Source organism: Pezoporus occidentalis, unplaced genomic scaffold (assembly GCF_034315485.1).
Source record: "Pezoporus occidentalis ecotype Australia unplaced genomic scaffold, CSIRO_AGI_Poc_V1 ctg140, whole genome shotgun sequence".
NCBI classification, from domain to species: Eukaryota; Metazoa; Chordata; class Aves; order Psittaciformes; family Psittacidae; genus Pezoporus; species Pezoporus occidentalis.
The window spans coordinates 213,080-234,509 of NW_026913210.1; the positions used below are offsets into that span (position 1 = coordinate 213,080).

The 21,430-nt window shown below is 45.1% G+C and overlaps 1 protein-coding gene across 3 annotated transcripts in view; it reads right to left on the reverse strand.

Moving 5' to 3' along the window:
• Positions 1–14,646, reverse strand: part of LOC134159118 (metalloprotease TIKI1-like) — an 83,283-nt gene extending 68,637 nt beyond the window's left edge. For all 3 annotated transcript variants that reach the window (XM_062609733.1, XM_062609732.1, XM_062609731.1), the window contains exons 1-2: positions 14,525–14,646; positions 6,301–6,861 (exon numbers count right to left, since the gene is read on the reverse strand). In XM_062609733.1, the coding sequence (XP_062465717.1) occupies positions 6,301–6,861; positions 14,525–14,626 (663 nt within the window). In that variant the 5' untranslated portion in view covers positions 14,627–14,646. The remainder of the gene's footprint in view (positions 1–6,300; positions 6,862–14,524) is intronic.
• Positions 14,647–21,430: the final 6,784 nt, after the last annotated feature.

Below are 21,430 nucleotides of genomic sequence, written 5' to 3' on the forward strand. Positions count from 1 at the left end.
GGAACGGCTCAACGGGTTCCCTTTGTTTTATTTAACAAAAAGAATATTGAAGGACAAACTGATTACAGTTGCAGTACCTGCACAAAGTAGAGAAAGTTGATAACAGAGGCTCTTCGGTGGAATACAAAACTTCACAAAATCCAACAGCTGAAAGCTGAAGCTGGGCCCTGCTTTTTGAATGTGTCCAGGTTTCTTGAAGAAAACTAAAAGTCTTCAGAAACACTGCCACAAGACAGGAACTCTTGTCACTCAGATGCAGGAGCCAAGTGAGATCCCCATGGACCTGGCAATCCAGTCTGGTCCAAAAAGGAACAGTCCTACAGCTGCTGTATGGGATGGTGACGGCACTTCGGTCCAATTCTTAGATCAGAAAGGAAGTTGTTTTCTACAGCTCTGCAGGCATGTGCCCTTAGGACGTCTAGTCAGGTTGCAACATCGCTGCGTAAGGGAAAAACTGGCAACTACAGCCCCACACTTACAGTTCAGTGGACCTTAATGGCCAGTAAGTGGTGAGCCCTTAGGATCAGGCAAAGACACAGCATCAAGCCACCCTGATTGATCACTGTAAGTCTGCACATGACCTGAGAATGTATAGAACAAAGCTTACCATAGAGGCACCCGACTGCCTGACCAGCTGAACAACACAAGCCCATATCTCCTCCCTGCTCCATCCTCCTTACTGTTGGTTGAGTTGCTCCAAAAAGCATCCAGCCCAGAGCTTCCTCCTTTGCCTTTGAGCAGCCTCCGATGCCTAGGACCCCTGAGCCTGATGACAGGGCAGTGCTCTTCTGCAGCAGCAGTACTCTTCCCCCAAAGCTAAAGGACTTCAGGTGTCATGGAAAGACACTTGGCACTGCCTGCCAACAACCCACCAGCCTAGTGCTGACTTGCCAGAGGACAGTGGGCTAATTCAGTCAGGAGCACTCTCAGAGCAGTGTACACAACTAATCACCCAACCCTCATTAGCTGGGAAAAGAGGAAGGTATATTGGCATGCTCACACTGTAACACCTGGAGCTAGACACAGGCAAGGGGCCATCTGTGGGAGCTGCAAGGAGAAACAAAGCCATGTTTACTACCTGACATCTTCTAATATGTGCTAGGCAAAAGGCATTTTTGGTGGAAAAATCCACCTAGCTGATAGACGTGCAGACTGCAAATGCAAGGAGCTTACAATGGCACGTGACCAATGCAAACTGGTGCCACAGCAAAATCTGTCGTTTGGGATTTCAAAGCTCTACCTCAGAGTCCAGGCTGTTTGAAACAGTCTGCACCCCTCTGAATGAAAAGACAGATCAGAATCCCCATTTTACTCTCACTGAGGGAAGTACACTGAACTCCCCTGGCCAGTAATAAGATCTTAATTAAACTCTAATTATGACAGTAGAAATATGAAGCCTTAAATACTTTGGTTCCCACCAGCCAGCACATTCTCTATCCCTGATGTCTAGACACAGATGCTGCAGGTATGTCTACATACAAACTGAAAACAAAACCAAACTTGGGTCACAGACTCCAGCAGCCAAACAGGCAAATAAGATCAATTCAGTTGTTTCAGTTCATGTGCAGAAAACCCTGATGTTCCCATCATCTGAGGAGGAAGGGCTGTTAGTGACACATACATCTTGAAGTTACACCCTCAGGGCAGAAGATGCAATTAGGTTACCACAAGTAGTGTCCCGTCCACTGCAATTAGTGTCCCATCCAACTTGTTCAGCTGTAACTGCTCTGCTCCTCTGTAAGTTCTTTTATCAAGCAGCTGCTCTTTGCTTTGCTGCAGGTTTGGATCTGAACTACTCCTTGCAGAGTGCACACCCTGTTCCTCTCCTTGCTCTTTTTTTCTCCGAGGTTCTCTGTTACTGGTATTGTCAAAGGTGAACCCAAACCAGGATTTTGTGAATGCAAACACTCCCAGATCTGACCTCATCAACCCCAAAATTAAAAAGAAACATAATTGATCACCTCAATGTAGGAAAAAAAGCCCTTTGTTTGAAATAAGCGGAGTAGCACAATTCTTTCCATTTTCATACCGTATCTTGTGGGCCTAATTTCAAGGCATCACTGCTGTTTCTGTCTTCCTTAGAAGGCGAAAACCAAATCAACCAACTCTTCCCTCCACATATAACATAGCAGTGGTGTCTTGGCTTTCTACTTTCCCCACAGATGTGGGCTGCTTCTAAATAACAGGTTTTTACCAGGGGCTATCTAGGGTGGCCTTTCCACTGAAGTGGGCAAGAAAAATGATGTTGCTGTTACATCACGATGGTTGTATTTGATAAGCAGGAGTCCAGTCGTAGTTAGTGGTCCAGAACTTGGAAGTGCTGGGAACTAACCCTTCAGAGAAAAGCAGAAATCTCTCAGTGCTTTGTTGCTTGCAGAGGTTGCTCTTTGAGTAGAAACATGAACAATTAATGTCCTAAATAATGAAAAATGAGCAATCCTAGAAGCCCTTGCTTCATTTTCTATCTGTAACTTACTGTATGAGGAAGTGGCTGAAAAATGCAAAAGACAAGACTTTCAAGTGCCCAGTCCCAGAGCTGGAGCCAGAATTTCAGGAGCAGTCTGCCTTTAGTGGCTCCCTGCTCATCACCCAAGCAGCTTTGAAGACTTCTTTTGAGGATGCAGCCATGTATTCAGATACTCAGGCAGGAACAGAGTTGTGGAAAGGTCTAGATGCAGGAAAGCCACTGGAGAAAACAATTCTCAAATAAAAAAAAAAAAAAAAAACACAAACTAATAGGTAGAGTCTTCTATCAAGCACAGCTTGTTTACAAGCAAATGGCACAGTACTGGCCAAGGCTAGCTCATTTTCTGAGCCAATACCAAACTGATGTTTGTGACATTACAGCTGGAGCCAACAGGAAAGTTGCACAGGCTTTAGGCTGAAGCACTAGTGCCTCCAATCCAGCAAACGTGTAAGCACATGCGCAACTTGAAAGGAACAGGTGGGAGGTCTGAGGGACTGACTCCAGTGTTGGTAGTCCGAAGCAGCAGATTGTGTAGAGCTACAAAGACTTTTATCTGCTGGAAGCCCAGATGATGCTAGGAATGAGGTCTGCATCCTTTTAGGGCATTGCAACAAGAGAGGCATCAGAGAAGGTGGGGTGGGGGAAAGACGTCTTTAAGACAAATTAGGATAGAAACAGCATGAAACAGGAAAATAAACACCATGGCCTTGGCATTGAGACAGCCTAATCTCTCCATATTCCCTAAAGCTGCATAGACCTTGGAACAAGAGAAGGTGACTGAGGAGGCATTAAAACACTTCACAGGTTGTGTACACCATATAGACATTATACTTTAATGGCCTGTCTATGCAGATAGCCAGCTTAAGCCCAGCAAGAACAAAGAGATTTGGCAGGTAAAGTAAGAGAGTCATAAACCAAAAGATTAAAAAAAGGAAACTGGAACAAATACTGCCAAAGAAGAAGAACATCACATAGGTAGTGTATGCGAGGGGGGTGTTTATTTAATTTTTTTTCCTCTCTCCCCTTGCAAGAAAAATGACTTCTCTAGCTTGGGTTTGTTCACACTTCACAGCTACTGAGCTCTGTGCAACCCCATGGACATAATCAATTATGAAGTTCTAGACTGACCTGCAATAACAGACCCACACCAACCAGGCTTTATCCTATAGTATGGATTAAGAGAGGGACCTTTCTAATAGTAACATATTGCTTGTTGGTAGCCTGGGAGTCCTTCTCACCAGGTAGTTCAACTATATCATAGATGAAAGAAAGAGCAAACCTTATGCAGAAACTTCCTTCACTGTGCTGGAAGAAAAAAAAAAAAAAAAAGAACAAAGAAAAGTAAACCAAACCACAAACCATTTGTTGCACAGGATTATACCATTCCTTATGGTTTTGCATCCTGATTTTCCCCAGCAGAAGTTTGTAAGCTATCCCTGTGTGTTCACCCACTTGAAAGGCAGACACAGACGTGGTCTGATACTGGGGGTTCCCAGGTAGCAGCACAATACCAAAGGAAATAATTTTCAAAGATACTATTTCAGTGTCTTTGGTTTATATTAAACCCATAATTAACTCAACTGCCTAAGCAAACTGAGAAGAAGGCTCTGCAATCAAAGATGTACAGAATTACCAACCATGAGAGTTTACAAGTCAGGTTCTGAACCAATCATGAAACTGGCTTAGAAATAAAAATTATCTGCCTCTGGTTCTCCCTTTTCCTCAAGCTGCATGCGTCAGAAATCTAGTAGTGAGGGCGCGAATCTGTGGTGCAGTAACAGGTCCAGACCTATTCCCAAAAGGCACAGCGTGCTCCATCCCCTGAAAATGAGCACGTGCAAGAGGAGCTGCACTTCGCATGATGCACTTGCACATCTCCACCCACCTTGGGGTAATCACAGGCTCTGATTTTTCTGACCAGGGCAAAGTTTCTCCTGCAGTTCTGGTTACCGCGACAACTTCAGCTGGGCTCTCACAAGTATCACAAGGCTGGGCAACTCTGGATGTTGCATATCTGTGTCCCCCACCTCCTGCAGCTTCCTGGCTCATTTGCAGGTATTTATTCCAACAGCAAAACAGCACAGCAACAGCACCTCTTTGAAGAAAGCCTTGTGAAGGCCTAAAGTAAGTGTCAACAGCTGCATAAATTTAACAGAGACATAATTTGCAACCTGTATTTCTCAGCCTCCTTACCACTTGCTTACAGTGGAGAAAGCACATCCAAACCCTCCCGTATCCCCTGGTTTCTATCATACTAAACCAGAAGAGTAGGGTCAGCAGAAGAAAAAATACATGCAATAATGTTAATAACATCTCAACCAGATAAGAGGTAGAAGAGATGAGACTTCCCAACTCATTCCTAGGTTGGCTGTGAGCAAGCAGCAACAGCACAAAGACTTAAAGTACAGTTCCACAAAAGACTGGAGATGTGAATAAAGCTGTCCATCTCCAAACAAGGGAAGAGAGGAGTGCAGATGCACTGCCTGCATTTAAGGACTGCTGCTCTATTCCCCGCCGTGTGCTCCTCCACCAAGACTGGGCTGGGGTGGAAGCACTTCTGACATCTGCTCTGAACTACTGTCCCTGCTCTTGCTGGGCTGCACCTCTGCTTCTGCCCCTTCCACCCCTTCCCCTCTAGCAAGGGAAACTGCACTAAGGTACAGGCCCTGCTTCAGGATGCAGAGGAAAGGTTCAGGCATCAGCTGAAACTCCCATGTCCCATAACCAAAGTTTCTCCCACCTTTGGATAGCAAGCCATGCTGCAATAGTAGGTCTCACCTATTCCTAAGCAAACACCACTTCCTCTTCCCAAACTAGCACCAGCCTGCAGAAGAGGTACCCCAGGCCAGAGAACAACCTTGTGCCTGGTTGCGGTCCCACCAGACAGACACAGCAACAGATGCTTCTCTCTGGTGTATTTAGTTCAGAGAGGACCACCCCATCCAACACGTGGACAACACATAGGCTGTTCTACTTGCCTGGTGTGACACTGCATGAACAATGGTGCTAAACTCAATTTGCCTGCAAACACAAAGGCACTTGCAAAAGGGACTGCACTAGCCTGTGGAGGTCCCTGCAGGAAGCTGTGCTGACCCTCGCCTGGTCTCAAAGGAAGGAAAACAGAAAAAAAACAAACAAAACCCAAAAACCCAAAACCCTTCTCCCACCCCCAAAAAACCCAAACAAACAAAACAAAACAAAACAAAAAAACACACAAAGAAAAAAACAAAACCAAAAACCAAAAACCACCAAAAAAACCCACCCCCCCAAAAAAAGCCTGACTTCAAAGAAACAAACAAAAACGAAACAAACCTCCCCAAAACAACACCAAAACCAACAAAAAAAACAAACACCAAAACAAAACCCCACTTTTCCCAGTGCAGAGGATGCCCCCAGTGCTTACTTCTCAGCTTTTTGTACTCCACAGTGACTCTGCTTCCCACAAGTGATCACACCTTACTTAGCTATTATTCTCACCTAGCTATTACAGAAGTCAGTTTAGACACAGAGGCCCAACCTGCCCTAGGCTCCTACAGGGCATCTGAGCCAGGGTCAGAGAACAGATATGCAAAGGTTCAGTGCCTCTTAGGGCGGATCTTGCTAAGAAAGAGGACAGGGGTCTTCCCAGGCCAGGTCTAAATGAATTCAGGACATGCCCTTAGCTCCTACACCTAGGAAACTATCCTGAGGGCACAGGCAAAGGCATGGGTTGCATGGAGCAAACACGAGTGTCTGGGTAGAGCACACTTACCCCACGCCCCAGCCCGTGCTCTCGCTGCTGTGACATCCACCCCAGCAGCCAGGCTGGCACCCTGCACACCACTCCATCTCACCTGGGAGAAGTTCAGCCCATTGAGAGGGTGGCACTGCTCCTCCACTCTCTCCACAGCACCCGTTTGCTTCCTCAGCCGCTCTGCTTCCTGGGCCAGGTAGAGATCCAGGACAGGCACACCTCGTGACTTGATGTCCACCTCCGTCAGAGAGTTCACCATCAGCATCACCCACACCGGCCTTTTCCGCTCCCAGTTGCCAGCAATGGCATTGAAGAGGTAATCTGCGTACAGTCCTTTGCCCCGCTGGTCTGGGCTCATCCAGGACGGTATCATGAGCTTGACATACTCCAGGTGCCGCTTGAGCCGGTGGTAGATATCACGGGGCAGCACGTCCTGGAGGTTCTCCCCCTGCGGCAGGAGCTGGCAGCTGGTGAGAGCTGAGATGGTGTAGGGGTCAGTGAGGTCCAGCTCGAAGTACACAATGTGGCTCTGCTGGAAGGCCACCTTGGAGTTCTCTGGGATGAAATCCCAGACACGTGTGTATGGGACATGGATGGTGCCAAAGAAGTAAGACGGGGGATCTCTCTTGATGGTCCACAAGAAGGAATTCAGCTCACTTTGCTAGGGGAGAGGGAGACACAGCTGAGTACAGATGTTTATACAGGACCACTGTAGAACAGGCCTTAAGGAAAACATGTTGCCAAGCCAACAGGTCACCTGGCTCAGCAGCTTGCTGACATGGACTTTTCCTGAAGTGCTTTTGCTCACACAGAGTCCTCTTTGACCACCCTTTTCCCAGAGGTCGAAATTCAATTTTCATCAATTAAAAACACAATAAGGCTAGCCTTGGCTTTCTCCTCCTCAAAGGTAACACTGGGTCTTCTCAACAGCCACACCACCACAGCTCATCACCTGAATATCTGCCCAAAACCAGCAGCAGAGCACAGCTCAAGCAGGCCACGCTCCAGGCAAGAGGCTTATCAAACTTCCACCATTTATTGACATCAGAAGCTGATATCACATTGCTGAAGCAGAGCAGGACAGCAGGGTTTCAATCACCTTCGCCTTGATGTCTTTCACCTCAGCATAGCAAGAACCTTTAATCAAAGAAATGGCTGTGACATTTAGTCAGAGGGTGCTACAGCATCTCAGGAGAACTTTCCACTCTGAGGAAGAAACCAAAAAAATGTAACACAAAACACAGCTGGCAGGCAGACTTGCTGGAGCAGAAATACAGTTGTACAGGGATGCAGCACATGGCAGACAGGCAGACAGTCAAGACCCATCACAGCCCAGTTCTCCACTCTCTTAAGGAGCAGAGAAGCATATGCAATACCTTGGAAAATAAGGGAAAAAAATTCTATAGGCCAGACACAGCCTGTGGTTTCAGGGCATACTCTTACAAACACAGAGGAGGAAAAAGCTTCTTTCTTTAAATTAGCTTTTTAAATATTTCAAAAACCACAACCATCACAAAGTCAGAATTAGACCTCAAATTTATTCCACTGCAAGATGTGCCTCACAACATCCCCAAGATTACCAGAGTACAGGGCTGTGGTGAAACCCTAAGCAATCCCACATGGCAGGAGGGCAGACAGGGCAAAATGGATCCTGCTTGCATCCTGCCAAGTCATTTTAAACCAGCAGCAGGCATGACCTCTATCACCTACAGCATGCACCCCTCTGGTGCTGTGGTCCTCACTGGAGTGATGAACGTAAACTGTTCTGTCTGCACAGACAGGAAAGGGTAGCCTTTGCACATCTAAGTAAGAGGACAGGCTTCCTGATGCACTCAAAACATCTGGTCAGCCTTTAGCCAGAAGATAACTCTAACCTCAGCTTTGAGGCTAAGCATGCATGCGTGCTGATCCAAGCCTGCCCAACTGCCAAAAGCAGAACAGGCTGCTTGGAGGAATTTATTGGAAGCACACTGTCTATAAATTTCTGATACTAAAGACCCAAGGTCAGAAAGGTTAATCTTAAAAGACTGCTCTGCAATGGCTCATCCCAGACAACCTCCTCCAGCAGCTCTCTACATCAAACCCAGGCCAAGATCAGGCAGCACTTCAGCAAAGTGCTACCACAAGTCCAGCTTACCAGCACAGACCAACAAACCAAGTATACTCTAAAGGGCTCTTCAGATGAATTGAGTGCCTGAAGGATACTTCAAGCCTTGATAACACCATGCTACCCCTCTGGATCTTATAGGACAGCCCTGGAATGCACTTCTGAACAACAGACCATAAAAACTCTCCTGAAGACCATGGGAAGAAGGGAGAACAAACATGATGCAGCACCCAAACGTAAAAAAAATACAGGGCAAAAGATGAGTATGAATCTGACACAGACCCAGCAAGAGCACTGGAAATGAATACACAAAGAGGGAAATGAGACAGGGCTCACTCCTGTCATTAGCTGGAAGGATAAAATGGAGACACACTGCCTGGTAAGAAATGAACTGAAGTAGTGGTCAGTCAGCTTCCAGGAGGAAGGAGCAGAAGTGTCGCTTGCTATCCATAGGCAAGCAAAAAGACAAGACACCTGGGACAGGCACTAGGTCGGGAGGTCAGCCCTCCTTCACTTTTCACAAGTCTGATCATGTATGAGGCAGTGCACAACAAAACCACAACTGCAAGGATTTGTAAGCAACAAGTGGTCACCGGTCAGCTTAAAACTTCAAGTCAGCTCCTGAATAAACCTAGCCAGAAGGCTCAAGACTAGATGAATGGTACTAGTCTTTAATGTGGATCATCAGCACTGCTCCTGACTACTGCACACAGGCAAGTTAGTAAGGCTCTTGGCATTGTACCCTTACTTTTTATTTGGTTTTTAAATTCCCCCAGCTTTCACAATTGGATACTGAAAGCAGAGTAATACTGCCAGCTATTAGTAGTACCACTGAGTAAATCACACACGCCACCAGGCACAGAGTAAATAAAGTCTCCCTTTAAAGAGCCTGCAGCACAGGCAGGGGAAGCAGGATGAGACCTAGCAAAACTTCTCACACAGTCCTGGAGACTGAGACCTTACAAAACAGAGCAGCTGGGCACTCTTGCTGATGCTTCCACACCAACAGGCGCAGTCATGAGCTTGGCAACCCACCCCAAGTGCCATTCAGACCTCCCTTCTCAGAATTACTTGCAGCCAGCATGAGGGGATCAGACAACAGGCCTCAGTTTACCACCATTTACAGCTGTCTGGGACATGCTAGCGCCTCACACTCCTTTGACATCTCTTTTTCCCTCAAGAGGCAGAAACTGGGGTTCCAACACTGCTTTACCTCCATGGCAGACCCCTGTAAACAGCCTGCTACTGCTTTGTGTAGGGGGGATGAGGAAAAGCCCTTGGTGTGCCTGAGCAGGTCTGTTCTTTCCCTGCTGTACCTTCTGGCACTGTCTTATCTCTTGTCACCTCCTGGCACTCATGTATGTTTCACTGCAGCTTCAGAGAGGGAAAATCAAGGCTATAATTTCTCCCCAAAACCGTAAAAGGGAATCTGTTAAACAATGTTCTAGGTGGGTGTGAGATAGCACAGGGGCAGTGCTGAGGCTTGTTCAGCTCTGCAGTACACGCCGCCACTGGCAGCACCTCTCTCACCTCACTTCTCCGAGCGCATGCAGTAGATAAAGATGCTACAACCTAATTTTTCTTTGCAGTAGGATCCTTATATACAGCTGTTACACCAGGAAGGGGTGCTTTAAAACTAGTGTAAATTACAGCCAAAGTGATGTCTGGAGGCTTAAGAGAGCTGGGTTGTATTGCTCCAGGAATTTCACTTTCAGTAGCGTAACAACAAAAAGTCAGGTTCACATATATATATATATATATATATATATATACACTTAAGTTTAGTATTTCTGTCTCCATTGTTTACAGGTCATTTACAGGTGATACTCACTGCATTATTCATGATGGGAAAAACTAGGAGCAACAGGAAAAAAATGGAGGGGCAGCCTCAGTAAGAGTGGCAGTCACGCAAGAGAACACAAATCTCCCAGTTTGCTGCCATACCAAGACCTGGGGCCATGTCATGCTAGCCGTACCAGCCCTCCTTTGTGCCTCAAGTTTAACCTCCCACTACATAGTGCCAGATCAAGGTACTTCTGGACGCTCAGCACTGTGGCACAGTGTCTTCTTCCCAGCCTCATCACCCCAAGTGACAGAGAGCTGGCTGTGAACTGATTAAGGATATCAACCCAGCCAAAAAACAGTCTGAAATAAAAAAGGAGAAAGGCTTTGCCTCAGCCAGCAGGGAAATGAGGGAGAAGGAAAAGAAGCTGCTCAGGCTGACACTGTTACTGAAACAATGCACCGGGACCTATGGGATTTACTCCCTACTGTGAGACTGGGAAGCCTCCCTTCCCAACCCAAACACCACTGCCTGCCAGGAGATGCAATGGGGACACAAAAGACCAGACAATGCTTTCCCAAAATGATGGGACAATAGAGTCAGGCACTGCCAAAATCATCAAAAAACATGATGCACATCAAGGGTTTTTCCTTGGGAGTTGAGGAAGGGTCTAGACAAGAACAAAAAAGTCCTGAAGACCTCGAGAGTAAAGTGATGTATTGCAGATCAGTAGCTGAAACCAGAGCTCATATCCTAACACCTGCTCTCTAATCACATACCTGATGGCACTGGTGCCACTGGAGACTCCCATGACTTTCTGCCTTCCTTCTACCTGCTTCACCAAAACACAGGCTCTAACTGAGAGGTAGTTTCATTATCTTTCCAATAGATTTATTTAAAAATAAAATAAATTAACCCAAACAAGCAAAGAAACAAAAAAAAAAAAAAAAAAAAAAAAAATCAACCCCACAACTCTCCGTTTCTGTTCATTTTAACTACCTATAGCAGATTGTTTTTCCAGAATGATTTATAGATCCAGCCATAGGATGCAACTTGTAGTCTTCAAATACACAAATACCACTGCGTTTGTCAGATATCATGCATCATTTCATGTGAGGCAGTAATGATTCTGCTGGAAGAGTGTTGCCAAAGAGGATCAGAAAAAGCACCATCTTTCTTCCAAGAAACAAGCTCAAATTGGGCCAAATGACATACTGACTGTCAAGAGTAAAATTACGGTAATCATGCAGAAAATATTGCAGCAAAAACCAGAAGGAACAAAGAATGCAACTAGTGGCAGTGCTCTGACCACCTGGAAGAAAACCATGGAAGTTTAAAAACAAACATATTGATGAAGGCAGGTTGTGGTGATATTGGGTACAAAGTCTCAGAGAGGAAGGAAAACTGCTGTCCAAAACCTGAGCAACTGGATGTGAACTCCAGACATGGGAAACCTACACCTGCTCAGCTTCCTTCTACATCACTTTTGCTTCCTCCCGTTGTCTGTCAGTCTCATCTATGTAGACTATACATCGTCCAGCACAAAGTATGTAACTCACTGTACAGGCAGGTGCCCTGTATGGATTCAGTGTCTTTCAGGACACCACAGTGTCTTTCAGCCCCACACCCACATCTCCCAAACCTCATATCAGATCAGGATTGGATTATTTCTTGGTCCGCAATATTATCCTGATTTTTCTTTTTTTTCCTTTTTTTTTTTTTTGCTTGCTACAGAAGCAGAGCACATGGCATGAAGTATTTCAGCGAAGCAGGCAGCCCTATAACCTTCCCTATATGGCTTTCTCCCTCCTTCTTATCTATCTTGGCATTGTATCTTGTCATGTTCATTTATACCTAATTCAGGCAAAGATTGTGCTTTTACTTGCCACGTAAAGTGCCTCATGCATCTACTGTAATGCACACAGAAATGCTAGGCACATTTTTAATAATCATTCTCTTGAGGTTTTGCCCACTTGCATTACTGGCATTCTCAAACTCAGCTTAAGACTGCAAGCAGAACTGGCCTGGAGATAAATACTGCACTGGCTACAACTATCAAAAGAACACGCATTCACTCTCCGTTTGCCAGAAGGAAAAAATAAAAATAAACCCTTTAACTAAAAGGCCAAGGGTTTGGAGTAGACAGATCACTTGCTCTGCCAAAGTGCGTGTATGGGGAAAGGTAGCTATTGAAATCGATTGTCCCCCCATCAGAAACAATGCATCATAAAACACTAACCAGCTACAAACACAAACATTCAGCTGTGAATCCCTGGATTCTGGCTTTAAATTTACCAGTACACTCCAACATTAAACAAAACGACAGCATCACCAGACCACATTACTTAGCAAATGGAATATAACCCAAAGGATTTCAGCATGGTTTATTTTAGATTAACTGTTTTTAAAGCCTTCCTTTCTTCCTATATATCTATTAAAAAAATATGATGGGACATATTATTGGTTGCAGCTTTAACTATAATTTGGAGTGATGATGAGAAAGCCCTCTGAAGAACTGTATGATCATTCCTTAAAATAGCAGCTTCTCTCTCGCAGGCACTGATGCACATATTTCTTTCATGACAGAAGCTTTAGGCAATCTGACAAAAAGAAGAAAGGTAATCTAGAGACATAAGAGATACCATAAAGAATTAAGATAAAAAACAACAAAAATCCTTCCCTGATAATGCAGGGACAAGAAGGAATATTCTTTCCAAGAGGTTGGTGTAAATATTAATAATGATGCACCCAACATCTTTGCAAATAAGGCAGACATGGCCATTCCTCTACCTCTTACCACCAGCGTCCTAATGATCCTAGGAAACAGCCTGCCAATGCCAAAACTACAGGTGGTCTCCCATTTTAATGACAGAGTAATCAGCAGATAATGAGATACCATTAACACATTTCACCTCCAGATTTGCTGGTAACTGGCAGAAGTCCAGTCAATAGCTCTTGAGGGAAACTCCCTGTGTGTCCCACCAAATTGGTGAACTACCCATTTCTGCAAGGACCTCTGCTGCTCAGGCTGTCAGGGGCTGTTCCCTTCCTTCTTGGTCTCACTAGCTCCTTGCAATTAATTTGCACCAGCCCACACCTTTCACACTTCATGCCCTCAAGGGGAAGAGTGCCCTCACTCCAGAGGCTTGACCTGGCTTTATGGCAGTGTGACGGCTGGCCACCTATAAATCCAGTTCACAGTCTAGCTCCAGGCAGAAGCAAATTGGTAAGGCACCATCCCCCACAGCAGAGTTAAGCTCTGTCTAAGCCAAGCTAAGGCAGACACCTCCAGTGAGGCACATACATAGCTTGGCATAAGGTTAAATTGGCAGTGCCCTAAATTCCTGAGAAATAACTCAGCCTTCTGCATGGGGAGCACCATGCTCAGCTGGAGGCAGCAAGGTCCCTAGACCAGAAGATGCATGTGCAGGTGAAAGAAATGTCACAGAAGAGACCTTCATAGTTGCAAAGCTTTCTCACACCTACCCTGCAGTGAGGCTACTGTGCTTTGGCATCTTCCCAGTGAAGCAGGTCTCCACTTCTTAACAGATGTGCTGGAGGAGGTAACCCTGCCTGGGGCAGGAGATGAACATAAATGGTGAGACATATGTCCCAGGAGCCTCTCAGGTGCACAGCACCTCCGGTCAGGCTGCTTCCAGGTCCAAGCAGATGCCAACAGACTGCACACATGGTATGTTAACGCTAACAGAATGCATCAGAACAAAGTAAATTCCTCTGAAACTTCAACTAGAACTGTTTTTTAACCAATGCCTGATTTTTAATGGAAATGACACCCTACTCGCAAGCTCCACACTGGCCAGAACATCACGCCTAACCTGCAACAGGGAACCTCAGCTGTGCTTATCACCCTTCAGAGCCAGGTCAGCCCACACTGCTCCTGGTTAGTACAGTCAGGCTGCTCAAGTCAGAGGAAGAGCGAAACCTAACACAACTTAGAACTGTCCTTCCACTTCAGGGGCACGACCATTTATTGGTCCAAGCCTGCTGCATCACGCCTGCGTTCAGCAGCAAGGTAAGGGGGTATAGCCTTGCCCTACCTCCAGCGAGGGATGCTGGCAGCAAGTCAGTCCGGGAAAGCCCGTGCCGCTGCGAAGCGGCGTAGCTCGTCCAGCAGGGCGAAGCAAAGGGTTTCGCTGCGGGTCACCCCAGGGTCTTCCCCCTCTGTCAGGGCCCAGCGGTGATCGCCCCACCTGGTGCCCAGCCCCGAGACACCACCCGTCCTGGCCCGTCCCGCCCAGTTCCGCTCCCGCCGCACACCGGGCAGAGCCGCCCCCCAAGGGAAAGAGACCGCCGTGCTCCCCGGTACAGATCCGGACCCCCCCCCCAACAGACACACAGGCAGCTCTCGCGCTGCCGGCTCCGCAGCCCGGTGCGGTGCGGACGGCGGCAGAGCCCCGCCGCGCCAGCTCTTACCTTTCCTCGGAGCGGGCAGGCGGCGGGGCCGCGGCTCTGGCGCGCTGTGGCCAGCAGGAGGAGGGAGCCCGGCAGCAGGCAGAGCCAGCCGCGGCGTACCATCCCCGCTCTCTCACACTTGGCACAAGTTTCCTTCTTCTATTATTTTTTTCCCCTTCGTCTCTACCCACACTTCCCTTTTTCTTTCCCTCTATTTTTATTCGTATTCTCCTTCTTTGGCCCTTTTTATTCTTTTTATTTTTTTCCCTCCCCCCCCCCCCCTTTTTTTTTTTTTTTTTTTTTTTTTTTTTTGACGGTAGACCCAACACCAGAGCCCTCGCAGGAGCGGCCCCGTCCCCTGGCCAAGCCCTCCAGCCGCTGCCCCCTCCTCTTAAAGGGTCCCGTGCCGGGAAGGGGGAGGAAGGGGAGGGTGCGCGGCCCGCCGCACCGGGGGCGGGCAGTGGGGCGGCATCGGGTGGGGGGGAATCCCCCGGGCCCTGCCGCTTCCTCCCGGCTGAGGCAGAAGCCGTATAACGGCGAGATCCAGGCTGGCCCCGGAGGGGCTGGGGCGGATGCGCCCGCCGCCCCGGCAGCCCCCGACGCACCCTTCTGTACCCGGGGTCTAGGGGAGGGAGTCCGACGACCCCGTCCCTTGCCTCCCCTTTGCCCTGCCTGCCTCCTGCCTTTCCTGCCGGTCTCTGCCCAGCATGCAGCTCTCCTGAAGTACATAGAAATCTGAATGTTCTGATTTCTCCCCAGGTCTCTTTATTGTCTGTCATCTTCGGACTGAGGAACTATTTTGACTCATTCTTGTCTTCTTGTTTCAAGAAGCCCTGTGCCAAAACTGTGTGTCCACTGCTGGTACACTCTTTAAAAATGCACCAAAGACATATTACCATCTTTAATTGCCAAATTCAGCCATGTTTGCTAAGGAGATTGTTATTTAAAGCCTCACGGAAGTACGTATTGCTAGTAACTCTTTAAGCTTTTGAGCAAGGCCAGAAATATGCCAGTATTTATTCTGTTGCAAATTCAAAGAATAAACTTCCATGGCTTTCACGATACTTGCAATAGGATCTTCCTGAAAATTTTAATATGGCGTTTATAATTCACATAGAGCAAAACTGTTAACACCTTTAGGGCTTAAGCTAAGAAAACCTTTGAAGTTAAAATATTAACTCTCCATTGCCCACCATGGTGTATGGTGCTATTCCATGGTACATTCCCTCCTGCACCATCCCCAGTTTAGTTAAGGACTTCCAAACACAGAAGAAACCAAAACCTGTAGAAGACATAAACAGAAAAATAACAAAGGTCAAAGGAAGAGGGAAAAGATGCTACTCTATGAACTGGCATCTGCTAGGTTAAGTAGCAGAATAAGGTGCTGCTCTTCTTCAGACCATCCTCCAAAATGCATTTCTCCATCTTCTCTCAACATTCAGTAACAGTATTTTTACCATTTCTACTTTAGTAGAAATGTATGCTCACTTTCCTGTGGGAAGAATGGAGATGCTTCTGCCTTTTCAACAGCTGGTGGACCTGACCTACCCCTGAGATGGGTACACTGTGTGAACAACGATTGTTTTAAAAGGCTGCTATTAATTTCTTGACAATGTTGTTCTGTCTGTGGAAATGCCATGCACAAAGCAACAGGCAGTCTGCAGACCAACTGTTTCAGGCTCTTTACTGACTCAAATTGTCATTGTTTATTTAGCTTTAGCCTATTCTTACTTCTAAACTCATCTTTTCCAATGCCAGAGATGCAAATATCTGTCCCTAAAATAAAATTTAAACCTAAGGTTAAACTGTGGTTCAGATTCAATGTCAAAGTTCCCACCAACTTGAAGAAATTGTCATTTTTTACATTTGGTCAGATAGCCTAGATTAGTGATGCAAAGTAACTGCTTCTAGAAGGTATCCAGAAGCAAACCCCTTTGCTGTCTTGCCTTGTCCTATATGCATTACTATATTTCTTAATACATTGGATTTTGAGAAGAATGACATCGATAATATGTGTAATACATCTTTTGTTAGGTCTTGCCAACCATTTAGAACAAAAAGCATTACCTGACAAACAGTATGGCATTTATGCTATAGACAGCATTTATAATACCTAACTGTTTTAATTGGTATGCATTTCGGGGCATGGAAGCCAGATAACATTCATACAATATCTAGATCAAGCTATAGAGAACAAGAATAAGTCTTTCATGGCATAGAGAGGTGCTGCCAGACTGAATTCCTACTTTCTGTGTGACCATTTTTAGTCGCTTAAGGTTCTAAAGTAACAAAATACATCACACTTTCTGAAACACACAGCTCACAGGCATACAGGCAATGCAGATTAAGATGCTGCTTGGCTTTATTTTTGATCTGGTGGGAAATGCATTCTTTGTGGTGAATTGCTAGTGGAAAATAGGCAACGAGGAAGCCCAAGTAGAATGTTTTGCAGAGATTTTCAAAGTAATTTATACTTTCACTGCAATGTTTCGGTAGAAAACCACATCCTAGACCTATTAACAGAAACCTAAGAGATAAAACCAACATTTTTATTTAACAAAGCCCCGTTCACAGTGTGACTGGGATTTGTTTATCCCAGTCCCTTGCAAAATTATTTCAATACGACTTCAGCATGTGCTTAAGGCTAAGCATGTGCTTATGTAAGTTGCATAGAAAAGGTAAACTGCAGCACACCCTTAAATGCTTTTCTGATCAGGGCCTTAGACCCCAGAGAGTCTGTGACCTGAGCTGTCTGGTTGGTAGTTAATTCAAGATAACTGGAAGGACAGGCCCCACAGCCATGTCTCTTACAATGTCAGAGTTTAAGCAGCTGTCATACACAGGCAGTTGCTCACTCTCACATCTCAAGCTTTTAGGCATGCCTACAGGTGGGACCAAGTAGTGACCTGGGCTATGTGTGAAAAATAGCTTGGGTTTGTTGTCTGGGGCTTTTTTTGTCAGCTGACATTTAACTTGAGTCAGTTTCCCAGGCTGTAAGAGAAGTTATATGGAAATGGTTGAGAGTCTGTCAGAGACAAAAGCCTCCTCAAGTGGGTGTTACTGCTGACAGATCTGCAGAGGATCACAGTCCAAAGTTCTGCACATGCTGATTTAGATGGCATGTGTCCATTTGCACACGTGGCACAGTGCATGGACAGTGCGTGCGCTCCTGACAGACCTCCGGTTTGTCCATAGTGCCTTTGCTACCTAACATTAACAATGTTAGGAAATGGGAATGGGAACGAAAGCCACCTTGTACAGCCAAACACAGCAAGCCTTGAGTGAAAGAAGCTGCCACAAAAGCGATTTGCACAGTCTTCTGGACAGAATTACATTCACACTCCATTAATAGGCAGGTCAGCTGAGATTTACCCACTACCAAACAGGATTTGGCTGGTTTTGAATTCAACATAGATTTTAAAAATGATTAAACACGAGGATTTATCACAATTTAAAATTATGAGGAAGATATCATAAAGTAGATAATAAAGGAGGCAAAGGACCTTTCTTCACCAAGAAGAAGTACTCTATCTGCATTTGAAAGGAAGTTTGGTTAGAAGGATTGATGTGGACTTCAGAGATTCAGGAACACAGAGCCCCAATTATGCCTCTAGATAAAAAGGGTTAGTGAACTTTGTAGTATGTTACTGTATGAAAGTGTTAGGTCAGCTGGAAGGGAAATATGGGGAATATATTACAAAGTGAAGTGGTTACATGTAATTATCAAGTATAGTCAGCCAGAAGCCAAATATAAAGACTAAAGAGTGGAATTCTGTTCTCTAAACACATCTTAATAATAGTAATCTCAATTTGAATGGAGAGAGAAAGCTAAACAAAAATAAATCTCTTAGGCATTGAAAGGAGGTGAAGAGAAAGTACATGACCAGAACAGGGAGCTCTGAATTGTGCTGGCCCCAGCACTTTAGAAATAGAAGGGAGGATCATTTGAAGCCAGGCTGGAAAGAGTTAAAGGGCAGCTTACAAACCTCTTTCCCGAGTCTGAAAATAGTCTTTATAAGAGTGCTATCAAAACCCAAACTGTTTAAAAGGTGAGAATAAAATGCTAACAAATTAGTAAAAATATTGTGAATTATTCAGCTATTAATTCATAATGTGAGGACAAAAAAATGAAAAGCACTGTCAAGATAAATATGATTAATGCATTATTTTATTGACTACAGTAAAAAGGGACCCCATATCTCATGCATATAGGAAGTACTGTATATCTTGAGGTGTTCATATATCTGATTTGCATTGTTAATCATACTGCAACTAGAGAAGCAGAAACAGACCGAAGCTCCATGGTGAAGCACAAATAGTTTGAGTGATATCAACTGATTTTGTCCACAAAAAGGCATGTTCCATGCCAATCAGTCCATCACTAACCCTTGCCAGCTAATGCTTTAGTGCTGCTCTGGTTGAGTATTGCTGTACCATGAAATCTCAAGTAAGCACATTGGCCAAACCTGCTCTGCAGGGTGGGAAGGGAAATGTAGGTCCCTGAAGGCTAGTCCATCTCTCTCTCAGGGAATGGTAGCTCCATAGCTAACCCATAAATGGCCCTCAGCCTTGCTGGCTGAAAAAAAGCGGCTTAGGTGTCGAAAAGGAGGGATGCAAGAGTCTCTCTTCTCTTCCCACTTGCTTATCAGTCCCTTCAGTGGGTTGGAGGAAAGATGCAGCAGCAATCAGCCCTGGAAGCCCAGGTGGATCCTCGTCCTGCACACAGAGTCATCCACCTGGGAAAGCAGCTTGAAAGCCTGAGCCCCTCAGGAAGGATTCACAATGCGTAAAACCTCCAGTTTACATATGTAGATTTCTGATGTCTTCCAGAAAATATCAGAACAACTTCACTGTGGAACAACTGAAGAAAGCCTAAAGCAGGTAGAAATGCATTTAATTCAGCTTATCCATAAAACTAACGTGAGTTTTTCAGGATATCTTTTGGGGAGAAAAGCTATCCTGATTTTTTAGCAGCTGTAATTAAAGACTTCCACAAAGAGGGGAGGGTTTTTTTCTGAGAGAAAACATTTTTTTCTGGTTTTCTAACTGGCTTTAAAAAAAAATTAGCAAAACTGTCAGAGTTGAAGACACAATGTAGGCAACACTCGAACTTATTACAAAATGTTGTCTTTGCAGTATGTAAATGGTCTTCTTTATATATATATATATATAAACAGACACATACATGGTGAACATCTCCTTGTAGTCAGTAAGGCAGAACAGAGTGCATCATGGAAGTGAAGTTCCACCACAAGGGAAACTGCATGATTTTAATACAAAGTTCAGCGGGGCAGGACTTTTCCATGGGGTGGTGGAGCTCAGGTCAGGCATTTATGGCACCACAGAATTCTGTTGTGCATGCCCATTCAAGCCTGACTTCTGAGAAGCACTTGTGTGTGTCCTTGTATGGCACTAAGCCACTGAGTGATCCTGCTGGGTTATTTGCTATATAAATGTGCACAAATTTGCTATATAATGTACAGGAAATGACAGTCCTTGACTCAAGGCATTTAGTGCTCAGATCCTGCAAAGATGTACATAGGCAGTTTGTTTCACACGCTGCAAAATGTCCCAGGAAAATTAAAGACAGCATACTGAAAAAGTTTCATACAATTTAGGATTAGCCTTGAGCTCTCTCAAGAGATCGCATAGCTGGATATGAGCCTGTCAGGGATTATTCTTTACTTGACTGTAGAAGTTCTTCTTTTTTGTCAGCCCAGCAGTGCAGCAGAGCTTAAATTAAGTTTCTATTCTAGCTCTATTTCATTGCCAATTTTCCTTTAGTCAGCACTTGCTTTGCTTTCAGACAACCGGGAATTTTCTTTCTCTCCACTAAATATTGAGGAAAATTACTTCATTTTCTCATTGGGGTGGTTTGAAAAAAAAAAAAATCACATCAAAGAAAAGAAAAAAGGGACAATAAGTGTACTTTCTACTTGTTCCCAGAAATGGCACAACTCTAGCTTGACTATTTTTAATGCTGAATCTATTTGCTGAAACAGCATTTGGGGTTAGGGAGGGGGGCTAATAACTGCTAACTGCCCTTTAGTCATTACTATTGCACCTAGCTTCACAGAACAGGTAATCTCAAAGAGCTGGAAGAATGTCCAACCGTTACTGGGTAGGGTGACCATTCCTGCTGGAAATGCTGTAACTTTCTTAGCCAGTCTGGATCTGATTTGTGCTCTCTCCACCAAGAGCTCTGTCCAGGGCTTCAGTGGTCACAGGATCACTCCCAAAATCCTGTGTTAAAGATGTGTTACAAACAGAGGCCAAATTACCTCCTCTGTGCCCGCTATCATGACATAAACCAAATTTTTTCATCATTATAGTGTTGTCTTTCAGGTAAGTGAGTTGCCAGGGACATGAAAGCAGCAGGAATAAGTTCAAGCTCAAGACCAGGAGATTTCTTGGATATATACTTGAAGCTTTTGGACAGTACCACAGCTGAAACAGATCTCTACTTTGAGGCTGAGGTCTAGTCAAATGCACTGTTGTGTGGAAAATAAACCCAAATGAGAACAATCAAAGGAAACTGAACCCTCCATTGTTCTTTGTGGTTAATACCAAATATATGTAAAACTATTTAGGAGGAAAGTCCTGGGGAGACAGTTCTTCTCAAAGCTATTTCCCCATCAGGTGAAAGACCTGGTACTGAGCCTTCTGTACCATGCCATTAGCAAGCCAGAACCTGGTACCAAACCACTAACAAGCCAGCCCATTCTTCCCTTGACCCAAGGCCCATGCACTGAAGCTACTCCACTCTCTCTTTGCCTTGCAATGGTCAACAGGACTCAGACGCCATAACTGTCTGCAACTGTTTTAAACCAAAGCCTCATTTTTTAAACCTCAAGGGCTTTTGCTAGAATGTGACATAAACTTTCACACTTGAAGGTAAGATTCTGGGTAGAATAGCCTAATATTAAC